The sequence below is a fragment of the Vidua macroura genome, chromosome 24 (genome assembly GCF_024509145.1).
Source record: "Vidua macroura isolate BioBank_ID:100142 chromosome 24, ASM2450914v1, whole genome shotgun sequence".
NCBI classification, from domain to species: domain Eukaryota; kingdom Metazoa; phylum Chordata; class Aves; order Passeriformes; family Viduidae; genus Vidua; species Vidua macroura.
The window spans coordinates 5,177,766-5,190,554 of record NC_071594.1 but is presented as its reverse complement, the minus strand read 5'-3'; the positions used below and the strand labels follow the sequence as shown (position 1 = coordinate 5,190,554).

The window sequence follows — 12,789 nt, the reverse complement described above, 5'->3', positions numbered from 1 at the left end:
TTTAATTTAATTGATTTTAATTTAATTTAATTTAATTGATTTTAAATTAATTTAATTTAATTTAATTTAATTTAATTTAATTTAATTTAATTTAATTTTATTTTATTTTATTTTATTTTATTTTATTTTATTTTATTTTATTTTTATTTAATTTTAATTTAATTTAATTTAATTTAATTTAATTTAATTTTAATTTAATTTAATTGATTTTAAATTAATTTAATTTAATTTAATTTAATTTAATTTAATTTAATTTAATTTAATTTAATTTAATTTTTTTAATAGAATTGAATTTATTTCCATTTAATTTAAACAATTTCAAGACAAATTCTGGAGTTCAATTTCTCCCCCAGAGGCCGGGCTGGGAGCATTGAGCCGAGGGAATGAAATAAAAACCATGAAAACCATTGAGAAAAATTCGATTTATCGGGGCTGTGCCGCGGGTGAAATGCGGATTTTCCCCAGATGAAGCATTTCTGCTCAGCTCTGGTGCAGCCTCAGGTACGCCTCCCTGCCCTGATTCTTCTGGAATTTTTTATCCACAGTCATCTTAAAAAAAAAAAAATAAAATAAATTTTAATTCCCAACAATGAAAACGCGCCGGAAAACGAAAGGGGGGGAGACCAAAAATCGGGATTTAAATCAGATTTTCCTCCCCGCGGAGATTAAAAATCGGATTTTTAAATCAGATTTCCACCCCACTTTGCTGCTTTTGGGGTGGAAAGTGGAGAAAATTTCTGAGTAAAAGATTTTTAGGGTTTTTTTTTTTTTTTTTTTTTTTGGAAGGGTTTTGCAAGCAGGGGTGATTTAAGGGAAAAAATAGAAAAAAAAAATTGGTGCAAATGTGAAGTGAAAAAGGAAATTTCCTCTCAGGGGCAGGAGAGGAAAACACAGCAGTGAAAAGAGAAATTAAAAATGAAAATATAAATATAAATATAAATATATTAATTAATAAAATAAATAATAAAATAATATTCAATGAAACAGTGCAAATGTGCAGTGAAAAAGTAAAATATAAAAGTATAAAATAGAAATATAAATAGAAATATAAATATATAAATTAATAAAATAAATAATAAAATAATATTCAATAAAACAGTGCAAATGTGCAGTGAAAAGGGAAATTAAAAGGAAATTTTGTCTCTTTGAAGATTTCAGGCAGGAACGGAGAACAAAATATAGAGAAAGTGGAAATATAGAAAATAAATAAATAAAATGAAATTTTAAAAATTAAATAATATACAAAATAAAGTAATATTCAATAAAATAGTGAGACTATGGAGTGCAAAGGAATTTAAATAAATAAGATTAAATTAAATATATATATATATACATATATAAAAATAAAATAAAATAAAATAAAATAAAATAAAATAAAATAAAATATAAAGTAACACTCGACACAAGAGTGGGAATGTGGAGTGCAAAGGAATTTAAATAAATAAGATTAAATTCAAATATATACATACATACATACATACATATATAAATATATATATATATATGAAAAATATATTTTTTATATACATATATATATTATATACATATATATATTATCTATTATCTATTATCTATTATCTATTATCTATTATCTATTATATATTATATATTATATATATTGTATATATTGTATATATTATATATATTATATATATTATATATATTATATATTATATATTATATATATTATATATATAATATTATATATATTATATATATATTTATATACATATATATAAATAAAATAAAATAAAAAATAAAGCAATACTCAGCACAAGAGCGGGCATGTGGAGTGCAAAGGTATTTAAATAAATAAGATTAAATTAAATATATATATATATATATATATATATATATATATATATATATATATATATATAAAATAAAAAATAAAGCAACACTCAGCACAAGAGCGGGCATGTGGAGCGCAAAGGCATTTCCCGCTTGGAGCCGTCCCCACCTTCTGCACCTGCACCTTCAGCATCCTCCGCGGGGGCCGCGGCAGCGCCGCCCAGTCGGGAGCCCCGAATTTCATCGGCCACGCCACTTTCCTGCCCGAGGGCTCCCCGAGCTCGTACGTGCCGGGCCTGGAGGCGCCAGGAAACGTTCGGATCCGCCCGGGAGCTGGCTTTGGTTTAGCCAGCGTGTCCCAGGGCTAGCCAGCGTGTCCCAGGGCTAGCCAAAGTGTCCCAGGGCTAGCCAAAGTGTCCCAGTGCTAGCCAAAATATTCTAATATTGACCAGAATGTCCCAGGGTTAGCCAAAGTGTCCTAGTGCTAGCCAAAGTATTCTAATATTGACCGGAATGTCCCAGGGCTAGCCAAAGTGTCCCAGGGCTAGCCAGAATGTCCCAGGGCTAGCCAGCATGTCCCAGGGCTAGCCAAAGTGTCCCAGTGCTGGCCAAAGTGTCCCAGGGCTAGCCAAAGTGTCCCAGTGCTGGCCAAAGTGTCCCAGTGCTAGCCAAAGTGTCCCAGGGCTAGCCAGAATGTCCCAGGGCTAGCCAGAATGTCCCAGTGCTGGCCAAAGTGTCCCAGGGCTAGCCAAAGTGTCCCAGGGCTAGCCAGAATGTCCCAGTGCTAGCCAGAATGTCCCAGTGCTAGCCAAAGTGTCCCAGTGCTAGCCAAAGTGTCCCAGGGCTAGCCAAAGTGTCCCAGGGCTAGCCAAAATATTCTAATATTAACCAAAACATCCCAGTGTTAGCCAAAATATCCCAGTGTTGGCCAAAATGTCCCAGTGCTATCGAAAATATCCCAGTGTTAACCAAAATATTCTAGTATTAACCAAAATAGCCCAGTATTAACCAAAATAGCCCAGTATTAACCAAAATGTCGCAGCATTCGCCAAATCATCCCAGTGATTATTTCTGGACATCAAAACCTTCGTTTTGCAGCTAAAAACCCTTCTTTTCAGGAGAGAAAAAGAAATTTTTTGTTTGGTTTTTTTTTGAGTTTTGAGTTTCTTGGGGTTTTTTTTGGGTGGGGGATGCTTTTCGGTTCTTGGGGGTTTTTTTGGGGTTTTTTTTGTTTTGTTTTGTTTTGTTTTGTTTTGAGTTTTTTTTTTTTTTTTTTTTTTTTTGTCTGTTGGGTTTTTTTTGTTTGTTTTTTTGGGGTTTTTTGTTTGTGCGGGGGAAGGGTTTCACTCACCCGGGGTACAGATCCTGGTCCCGAGGGCGGCTCGGGAAGCGGCGGCTGCTGGAGGAGAAGGGAACGGCCGCGGGCCGGCCCCGGCCGCGCTCCGCCGGGAAGGGCCCGTAGGCGGCGGGACCGGGGGAAACGGCCTGCGGGAAACGGAGCGGGGAGTGCGGGAATGGAACTGGGAATGAGGGACACGGAGCGGGGAGTGCGGGAATGGAGATGGGAATGCGGGACACGGAGCGGGGAGTGCGGGAATGGAACTGGGAATGAGGGAAACGGAGCGGGGAGTGCGGGAATGGAACTGGGAATGAGGGAAACGGAGCGGGGAGTGCGGGAAGGGAGATGGGAATGAGGGAAACGGGGCTGAGAGTGCGGGAAGGGAGATGGGAATGCGGGACACGGAGCGGGGAGTGCGGGAAGGGAGATGGGAATGAGGGACACGGAGCGGGGAGTGCGGGAATGGAACTGGGAATGAGGGAAACGGAGCGGGGAGTGCGGGAATGGAACTGGGAATGAGGGACACGGGGCTGAGAGTGCGGGAAGGGAGATGGGAATGCGGGACACGGAGCGGGGAGTGCGGGAAGGGAGATGGGAATGCGGGAATGGAGATGGGAGTGCGGGAATGGAGCTGGGAGTGGGGAAATGGAGCGGGGAGTGCGGGAAGGGAGATGGGAATGAGGGACACGGGGCTGGGAGTGCGGGAATGGAGCTGGGAGTGCGGGAATGGAGATGGGAGTGCGGGACACGGAGCTGGGAGTGTGGGAATGGAACTGGGAGTGCGGGAAGGGAGCTGGGAGTGCGGGAATGGGGCTGGGAGTGCGGGAATGGAACTGGAGCTGTGGGAAGGGAGATGGGAGTGCGGGAATGGGGCTGGGAGTGCGGGACACGGAGCCGGGCGTGCCCAAAACCCCGCCCGCCCGGAGCAGCCGCCCGCTGCTGGCGCAGCCGGGCTGGGGAATCCTTTGGCTGCTTTTTCCCCTCTTTTTTTGCTGCTTTTGGGTTGCTTTTCCCCCTCCTTTTTCCTGCTTTTCCCCTCTTTTCTGATGCTTTTTCCCTGGTTTTTTTTTTTTTTTTTTTTATGCTTTTCCGTGTTTTTTTGGCTGCTTTTCTCCTCTTTTTGGCTGCTTTTCCCCTTCCTTTTTTGCTACTTTTCTCCTATTTTTTGCTGCTTTTTCTCTGGATTTTTGCTGCTTTCCCCCTCTTTTTAGGCTGCTTGTCGCCTCTTTTTTTTGCTCTCCTTACCTGAGCCTTCTGCTGGAAGCGCGGGGCTGTCCTGGCTCCCAGCACGTACCCCCGGGTGCTCATGGAGGATTTCAGGATGTTCTCCTGCAGTTTGAAAGCCAAAATTATTTATTGGCATTGTTCAAAGGCATCGTTTGCAGGGCAGGAATGCACGAGCAGCAGACACTATTCCAATTAAACTTATTCCCAATAATTCCCTTAACCTCTCACTACTTCAGAGCCCCGAGGATCTGTTGGGAAAGGAGATAATTCCTTTTCCCAGGTGGATGTGGGACATCCTGCAGTGGCTTTTCAGGGCAGGAATGCACGAGCAGCAGACACTATTCCAATTAAACTTATTCCCAATAATTCCCTTAATTTCTCACTACTGCAGAGCCTCGAGTACTGGTTGGGAAAGGAGATAATTCCTTTTCCTAGAAAAATTTCCTTTTTCCATCCTGCAGCGGGTTTTGAGGGCAGGAGTGCGTGATACTTTTCCTATTAAAGTTTTTCCTAATAATTCCCTTAATTTCTGGCTATTGCAGATCCTGGCTGGCTCAGAGACCTTGGCATGAAGTCAAAACCACCCGTGGCTTCCATTTTAGCCCGTGGAAAAAAAAACTGCCAACTTTGCGTGAAGATTTACAGGTCACAAGAGTTTGAGTTAATGTGACACAGGGTGAAAAAGTAGAATTTTGGGGATTTTTTAGAATGGGGTTCAGGAGGCAAGATGGGGGAATTTGGGTGTGTCTTGTCCTTCTTCTTGTCCTCCTTCTTTCACTGTGATGGTGACACTTTTTGTCGGTTTAGAGTAGAGGCACTGTGTGTAACACAGGGGAGAGGTATTGGGAATTAATCAGAAATAAAGCACACGGAGTTTTGGGTATAAAATGTGAACACTGCCCTGAGGGCAGACAGAATGCCATGGCCGAGCTGCTGGACAGAGCTCAGCAGGGCAGAGAGAGAATGTGACAGAGAAAATAAACAAAGCAAAATTGAAACTAATTAAAATTGAGAAGCAAAACCAACGCATCTGGACTTCTTCTTTGGCTGCGGGGCTGGGAGGAAAAGACTTTTGATGATCTCGGGGTCACCCTGAGCACAGAACCCCGAGAGACCCCGAAATGAAGGACGAGCTCACCTGTGGCCCCAGGTAAGAGCCTGGCCCCAGGAAGGGGCTGCCCCGCACCCCGAGCACCTCGATGCCCAGCCTGTCTGGGGCGAAGTAGTGGGGGAACATTTTCCGTTCTTGAGTCGTCCCAAAGGAGATGAGCTTTGCCACAGCTGGGGGTCGGGCACAGGGAAATGGGATAAACAAGGGGAAAAAAAAAAAAGAGAGAAAAGAGAGAAAAGAGTGAGCACGTGCTGTTCATCCCTGGGCCCTTTGCCTCTGCCTCTGCAAAGCCACGAGGGGCTGAGAGGAGTGAGGGGTTTGTCTTTCCAAACAGATTTGTCTTTCACAGGGAATGACAGATTTGTCTTTGCCCTGGATATTTGGGAGGGGTCTTGTTGTTAGTGGACACGAAATGGGCACACAGAAGCTTGGGAAGTTCAGAAGAGAAAAAGAGCCAGTTTTATTCAAACATCTGGTATTTATAGAATTCCAAAGGTGACCGTGGGTTGGAGGATGGAATTACCACCTCTCCAACCACACTGGCCCAAAGATCAATCAACCATTTCTCTCCACCCACAGAGAAATATGGAAACTGTTCTATTTCTACATTAAATTGTGTGGGAACTCTGACTCTCAAATATGTAAACATCATCAGAAGGCTAAAGAAGTTTTATGAGAACGTTAAAACTTTTAAAAGAACTATAAAAGAAAACGGAACACTTTTAAAAATCAGGGCAACAGGGTGTGCCCTTTGCCTCTGCCTCTCCACAGCCACGAGGGGCTGAGAGGAATGACAGATTTGTCTTTTTGTGGGTCTGCTGGTAGATGAAACCAGCACTGAGAGAGAAAAGAAACAATGGGAAAGGATTCCACTGATTGATGGATGGGAAAAAAAAGATATTTGCCTTTACAAACAAACTGTAGGGTGGCTGATAAATGGAATTGGATATTGAAAGATGAAAGAAACAATGGGGGGAAACCCTAAATTCCATAAGAATTAAAAATGAAAAGGGAGGGTTGTACATTAGAGGGGAATCTCTGGTATCAGGCGTTTTGGGAAGTGTGAACCTCTCAAGTACCTCAGCCAAGGGGGAAAGAGAGAGGGGAAATTGGGATAAAAAGGAGGCAGAGTCCTCCAAAAATTGGAGAGAGCCCAGGGGAATGCCCCATGGGCTGTCCCGTTACTGGGACAAAGTAAAAGGACTCCTCTGTCTCCTTTTTGGACATAAACCTCTGGTGTTTGTGGGTGAATTTTCCAGGCAGGGCTGGTTTTTCCCAGCCTGAGCAGGGAGCTGGGATCTGGGAAGATCCTGGAGAAGCTGATGGCACTGGGGAGGCGAAGGAGAAGCAAACCCAGCCCCCCTGGGTGCCCCCGGCTCTCACCTTTGGGGTCGTGCCGCGCTGCCATCCTGGCCGGGCAGAGCCCCCCGGGACGGGCTCAGGCGCTGCGGGCAGGGAGCAGGGGGATGGGGAAAAGCCCAGGGTGCGGCATTTCCCTCGGGAATGGGCCGGGCTGGCTCCGGGCAGCAGCCTGGCGTTGTGATGTCACAGCCCGGGCGATGGGACAGCAGCTCCTGACGCGGTTTCCATGTCGCTGCCAAGGCAGGGCAGCAAAAAATCCCCGGCTGGGACGAAATCCAAGCCCTTCCCTGTCGCTATTGGACACGAAATGAGTGCACAGAAGCTTGGGAATATAAAACTGGCTCTTTTTCTCTTTTGAACTCCCCAAGCTTCTGTGCACTCATTTTGTGTCCAGTACCTGTACAGATCTGCCAGCCCTCAGCATCTGCTGTCTGAAGAAAGCGTGGAGCAAGGCCCAAACTGGGAGTGATAAAAAAAGGCAACCAAAACCCCAGCCAGGCAACACCCATGCTCTAAAAAGGTGGAGCCGAGGAGGGGCCATGTAAAACAGTTCCTGGAAAATCTAAACTAGTTCATGGATTTGCATCAGGATCTATGAAGATGCAACAGGCTGATGTAATTAAAAGGTATTTAAGGGCTATCCCCGAAGATAACAGGGTGCTCTTGGCTGACCCAATAACCTCTGCTCTATGGTCCTTGTCCCCTATTGTCCTTTATTAAACTTCTTATTATCACATCGTTATTAAACTTTTTATTACCACATTATTATTAAACTTTTTATTATTACATTATTATTAATTTTTTTATTATCACATTATTATTAAACTTTTTATTATTACATTTTCACAGGAGAGTGAAGGTGTTTTTCACGTGAGAGAATCTAAAGGAGGAAGCGAGTTGAAGCAGGAAGCTGTTGGTTTTGTGTAAAGCTTCACTGACTCATCCTCGCTGCGTGCAAGGGGATCAGAGGGATCACTGGGCTGGAATGGGATCGGGATGGGGATTGGGATCTCCGTGCCCGTCCCCACCACCAGCACTGCAGCTCCTCCTGCACTCCCACTGCCACTCCAGCAGCTGCAGGGATGGGAGGACTGCGCTGTGCAGAGGGCAGGATTTTCCAAGGATTTTCCTTGGTGTGACAGATGGGCAATGCCGTGCTTGGCTCTCACAATTGAAAGGCAAATATCATGTGTGTGTATGTTAGGAGATGTTTTATGGATTTATAGTTATGTTTTATCCCCCTAATCGGGGGGTGGCCTGGGTTTGGGACATTTGGGAAGGTTGGCTCGTCTCTATGGCAACATCTGACCCCCAGTCAAGATTTAAGGAAGTAAAACTCCACCACTGGACAGCAAAGAAGGAGCTGATGGACAGAACTTTGGGACGGGCTAAAAAGGGTTAAAAGGCAAAACCTCCGTCGTGTGGATGAGCACATGGTGGGGAAAAAAAAAATCCTTTATTCGTAATATATTAATTAAATAATACGTAATATTTTCTCCATTCAGTCTTCTCTTGTATTTTTAATAAGGTTTTAATAAACCGTTAAAATGTTGTGGAAGTGAGTGAGAGACACGTTGGGGAAGGGATGGTGTTGGTGGTGCCCCCCTTGCACAGCCCACCGTGCCCTTGGTGTCCCTCCCCTCACTCACGGCACGGTCACAGCCCCAGGCCCTTCTTCAGGCTGGAGATCAGGGGGTATTTGCCCTCCTTGCAGAAGTCCCCACTGAAGTCATCCATGTCCAGGGCCCACACCATGGCCCCTCCAAAGCTGTTCTTCTTCAGCCAGTCCACCTGTGGGCAGGACAATCCCGGTGAGCCCCAGGAACTGATCCCACAGGAGGCTCCGGCCTCGTCCCAGCACGGCCCCGCTGCCCCCAGACCTTGAGGCCGAAGCTCTTGACGTTGTCGTAGCCGACCCATTCGCTGCCCTTGTAGGCGTAGGGGACATCCTGGGGGGCATCCCAAGCCTGGGTGGCTCCAGAACTCAGGAGAGAGCAGATCTAAGGAGAAGGAAGCAGGAATGTTATCCACAAAAAGGGAAAAGCCCAGGCTCTGCCGTCGCCTTGGCTTTATCCTCTGGTTTTGTGCTGCTTCCCCGTGCCCTGGGCACACAACTCCTTCCTAGCGATTCCACGGACAGCTCTGTGCCTGAGGCACGCGGAAAACTCCACGGGAGCTTCCTGATAAATCCCTTCAAATGATTTGAGCAAGGAATGTGATGGGAACATCCATACCTCGTAGTAAGCCAGAGTTCCGGCCTCCCTGGTGTAGGGCCCAGCGGGGCCAGGGCCGGATGCTGGAGCTCCAACGGTGGTGTCGGATGGGCTCTGCAGGGTGAAGCTCTTTCCATAGGTTGGGAATCCCACCAGGAGCTTCTGAGCTGGGGCACCGTTGTTCTTCCAGTAATTCATGGCGTATTCCTGGAAAAGGCAGCGCGGCTCACGGGCTGGGCTGAGGGGCGGGGAGCCCCGAGCCAGAGGCCCCAAAGGCACTCACAACGCTGAGGGTGCTGCCCCTGCTGAACAGGGGGCTGTTCTCGCCCGTGGAGCCGTCCCAGGAGCCGTGGAAGTCGTAGGTCATGACGTGGAAGTAATCCAGGTACCTGCGGGGAGCGGGGCTGTGTCCTCACCTGAGGCACCCCAGCTGAGGCTGCCCAGCACCCCACAGCCCCTGCCCACTGGGCTCCCTCAGGGGCTCTTTCACTCCAGCACTTCCAGGAAACCCCGCAAATCCCAGCAGGGAGCCCAGGCTGGCCACTCACTTGCCCAGCTCGGCGATCTCGTAGCCAGCCTGGATGGTGGAAAGTCCGGCAGCCACGGCGGCGGTGACCATGAGCCGGGGCTGGTTGGTCTCTCTGGCCTCCTGCTCGAAGGCTGCCAGCAGCTCCTGAGGGATCCGAGGACAGCAATCACCCGGGGGCTCGGGGCTGAGGCTTTGCGGCCGCCCAGGGCTCCGAGGCCAGAGCTGTGGCCAGCAGAGCCTGGAGCCGAGCCCACCTTAACCAGGACGGTGAAGAGAGCCTTGTCCTGGGCAGGGCTGCCCCTGGAGCCGGGGTATTCCCAGTCCAGGTCCAGCCCATCAAATCCGTACTGCCGCAGGAATTTGACCACGGACTTGATGAAGGTCTGGCGGTTCTGGGGTGTGGAGACCATGGTGGAGAACCTGGGCAAGCAGAGCAGGACTGAGCTGGGCTTTCCATGGAGCCCCTTCCTCCTCCCCTTCTCCTCCCACGTTGCTCTTTAGGGCAGGACGTGGTTTGAACTCACTTCTGCGTGCCGAAATTCCATCCTCCAATGGCCAGCAGGGTCTTCAGATCTTTGTTCCTGCAAGGGGAGAGGCAGGACCCAGAGTTATTGCAGCCCTGAGCGGGGCTGTGCCCTGCTCATGCCTCTGACCCTCTTCACCCAGCACCCCTCGCCTGGAGCCGCTGTCACCGAGCTGAGAGTGAAGCAGAGAGGAGTGGGAGGGAGCAGAGAGAGAAGGGCACAGGAGGGAGCAGAGAAGGGCACAGGAGGGAGCAGAGAAGGGCACAGGAGGGAGCAGAGAGGGGCACAGGAGGGAGCAGAGAGAGAAGGGCACAGGAGGGAGCAGAGAGGGGCACAGGAGGGAGCAGAGAAGGGCACAGGAGGGAGCAGAGAGAGAAGGGCACAGGAGGGAGCAGAGAGGGGCACAGGAAGGAGCAGAGCCCCGCTGAGGCTCCCGGCACTCACTGGCTCTTGAGGCCGTTGAAGGACCTGTAGAGGGTCTCGTCGTTCCACTCGTACGTGCTGATCTCGTTGTTGTTCATGCCGGCGAAGGCGTAGATCAGGTGGTTGCACAGGTTGGGGTCGATGTTCTCAGGGCTGAACTTGCCCAGGCCAGGCCGGTACTGGGCCCAGTTGGTGAAGTAACAGGTCAGCACATAGGCAGAGCCTGCGGGGAGACAGCGGCCGTGGAGGGGCTGCAGTGCCGGGGCAGAGCCCAGCCTGGCACAGCCCGGCCTGGCACAGCCCGGCATTGGGCACAGCCCGGCCCTGGCACAGCTCAGCCTGGCACAGCCTGGCCTGGCACAGCCCAGCCTGGCACAGCCCGGCCTGGCACAGCCCAGCATGGGGCACAGCCCAGCCCTGGCACAGCCTGGCCTGGCACAGCCCTGCCTGGCACAGCCTGGCCCTGGCACAGCCCGGCCCTGGCACAGCCTGGCCCTGGCACAGCCCGGCATTGGGCACAGCCCAGCCTGGCACAGCCCGGCCCTGGGGAAGCTGCACTGGCGCTGTTGGACACGATATGGGCACACAGAAGCTTGGGGAGTTCAAAAGAGAAAAAGAGCCAGGTTCATTCAAACTTCTGGTGTTTATAGAATTCCAAAGGTGACCGTGGGTTGGAGGATGGAATTACCACCTCTCCAACCACACCGGCCCAAAGATCAATCAATCATTTCTCTCCACCCACAGAGAAATATGTAAACAATTCTGTTTATACGTGAAATTGTGTGGGAACTCTGACTCTCAAATATGCAAACATTATCGGAAGGCTAAAGAAGTTTTATGAGAACTTTAAAACGTTCAAAAAAAACTATAAAAGAAAACTGAACACTTTTAAAAATCAGAGCAACGCAGCACCTACCGAGGTGGGCGTTCAGCAGCACGGCCAGGCCTGGCAGGGCACAAGGAAACAACAAAGGGTCACTGCTTGCCCTCAGGAATGCAAAGCTCTGGAGCAAGGCTCTGCTCCCAAGCTGAGGCACAAGAGTTTTTCTAAAATTTCTCCAAGCATTTCCAGTGAAATCTGACAAACGATTTCAGGCAGAAGCACGGAGAAGAGCCCGAGCAGATGCCAAAGGAATCATTTGGCTTTTAGGTTTAAGTTTGAAAGCACATTTCAGTTGCAGCCTGCAATCGACTCTGCCCATGTTCAAAGCACAACAGATCCCCAAATGCAGCAGCCCCAAAGAAGAGGAATTTCCCTCCCCAGAGGAAATTGTGAAACCTTGGGCAGAAAAGAGAGAGCAGCGATTCCATCCCTGCAGCCCCTGGCCAGGCAGCAGAGCGGCAGTGCCAGAGCCTGCAGCCCTGCTCAGGAGGGCACAGAGCTCCAGGGCAGCAGCACTCACCGGTGAGCAGAGTGAGCGAGGCCATCTCGGAGCACACTGATGTGCTCAGCCTCCCTCCCACTTTTATACCCTGCTCCTCGCTGCTGCCAGCCTGGCATCAGCGGGGATGGGCAAACATGATGAAACCGGGCAGGGAGCAGCGTCACCAGATCTGACACCGGGACAAGGGGCCGGGGCGCCGCGGCTGCAGGGCTCACTGCTGTGGGGCTGTGCCACGGCCTGGCGCTGCAAGGGCACGTAAAGGATGGGATTAGATTGCCTGGATTGCTCCAGTGTTGTTCCAGCAGCAGCTCCGTGTCCCCGCTGCCCGCTGCGCGGGGACCCACGGCCGCGGCGTGTGACCTTGTGCTGTCCCTGAGCCCTTCCCAGGGGCTGGCACTGCCAAGGCCGGGCTTTGGGCTCTGCCAGGCTCGGCTGTCCTTGGTGGGAGCGGCCCAAGGCAGGGCTGAGCGGGGCTCTGGCTCCAGCTCCGGCAGGGCTGGGGCTGCGGGGTCTGGGCTCACTCGCTGCGGGCAGCGCGGGACAGAGGGACCCTGGAGCTCTGAGCTGAGCTGGGCCCTCCCCAGGGAAGCAGACACGAGGAGTCCCATCAGCAAAGAAAACCACATCATTTTTTACTGAGTCATTCTCCACCTGAGAAAAAAAAATCCTTCTGCAAGAAGCGTTGTTTTTGTCATCCTCTCTCCCTGATCTCCTGACACCCATGGTCACAGGAACAAGTGGGAGGACAGCGCAGGAGAAGCTGACTCTGACTCACTCTCTTTCCATCAGCCCTTGTGCCACACCTCTGTTCTGGAAGTGCCAGTGTCAATGATCCCAACTGCCATGGAATTGGTGGGATGAGAGATTTAGAGGGAAGATGCAGCA

The 12,789-nt window shown here is 49.3% G+C and overlaps 2 protein-coding genes and 1 long non-coding RNA gene across 4 annotated transcripts; 1 reads left to right on the top strand and 2 right to left on the bottom strand.

Annotated features, from left to right (window-relative positions):
- Positions 1-480: 480 nt before the first annotated feature.
- Positions 481-6,974, bottom strand: LOC128818647 (protein pitchfork-like). Of its 2 annotated transcripts, XM_053998182.1 has the most exons (6): positions 6,852-6,974; positions 5,496-5,638; positions 4,376-4,459; positions 3,143-3,276; positions 1,961-2,087; positions 481-549 (listed from the first exon to the last, which is right to left on the bottom strand). In XM_053998182.1, exons 1-6 carry the CDS (start codon positions 6,874-6,876, stop codon positions 481-483), a joined length of 582 nt encoding a protein of 193 aa, XP_053854157.1. In that variant the 5' UTR covers positions 6,877-6,974. The 2 variants fall into 2 exon arrangements, with proteins under 2 accessions (XP_053854157.1, XP_053854158.1); XM_053998183.1 differs by lacking the exon at positions 481-549 and having other exon boundaries at positions 1,989-2,087; positions 3,143-3,311.
- A 124-nt stretch (positions 6,975-7,098) lies between these two features.
- LOC128818656 (uncharacterized) lies at positions 7,099-7,709 on the top strand. Its single transcript, XR_008440526.1, has 2 exons — positions 7,099-7,456; positions 7,680-7,709. It is a non-coding gene; the product is annotated as an uncharacterized LOC128818656 (long non-coding RNA).
- Positions 7,710-8,298: 589 nt separating this feature from the next.
- Positions 8,299-12,102, bottom strand: LOC128818639 (acidic mammalian chitinase-like). The gene is made up of 10 exons (XM_053998173.1): positions 11,923-12,102; positions 11,436-11,465; positions 10,541-10,742; positions 10,097-10,153; positions 9,827-9,992; positions 9,592-9,716; positions 9,327-9,432; positions 9,065-9,250; positions 8,711-8,830; positions 8,299-8,621 (listed from the first exon to the last, which is right to left on the bottom strand). The coding sequence occupies exons 1-10, from the start codon at positions 11,945-11,947 to the stop codon at positions 8,487-8,489; spliced, it is 1,152 nt and encodes a 383-aa protein (XP_053854148.1). The 5' UTR covers positions 11,948-12,102; the 3' UTR covers positions 8,299-8,486.
- Between the last annotated feature and the right edge of the window lie 687 nt (positions 12,103-12,789).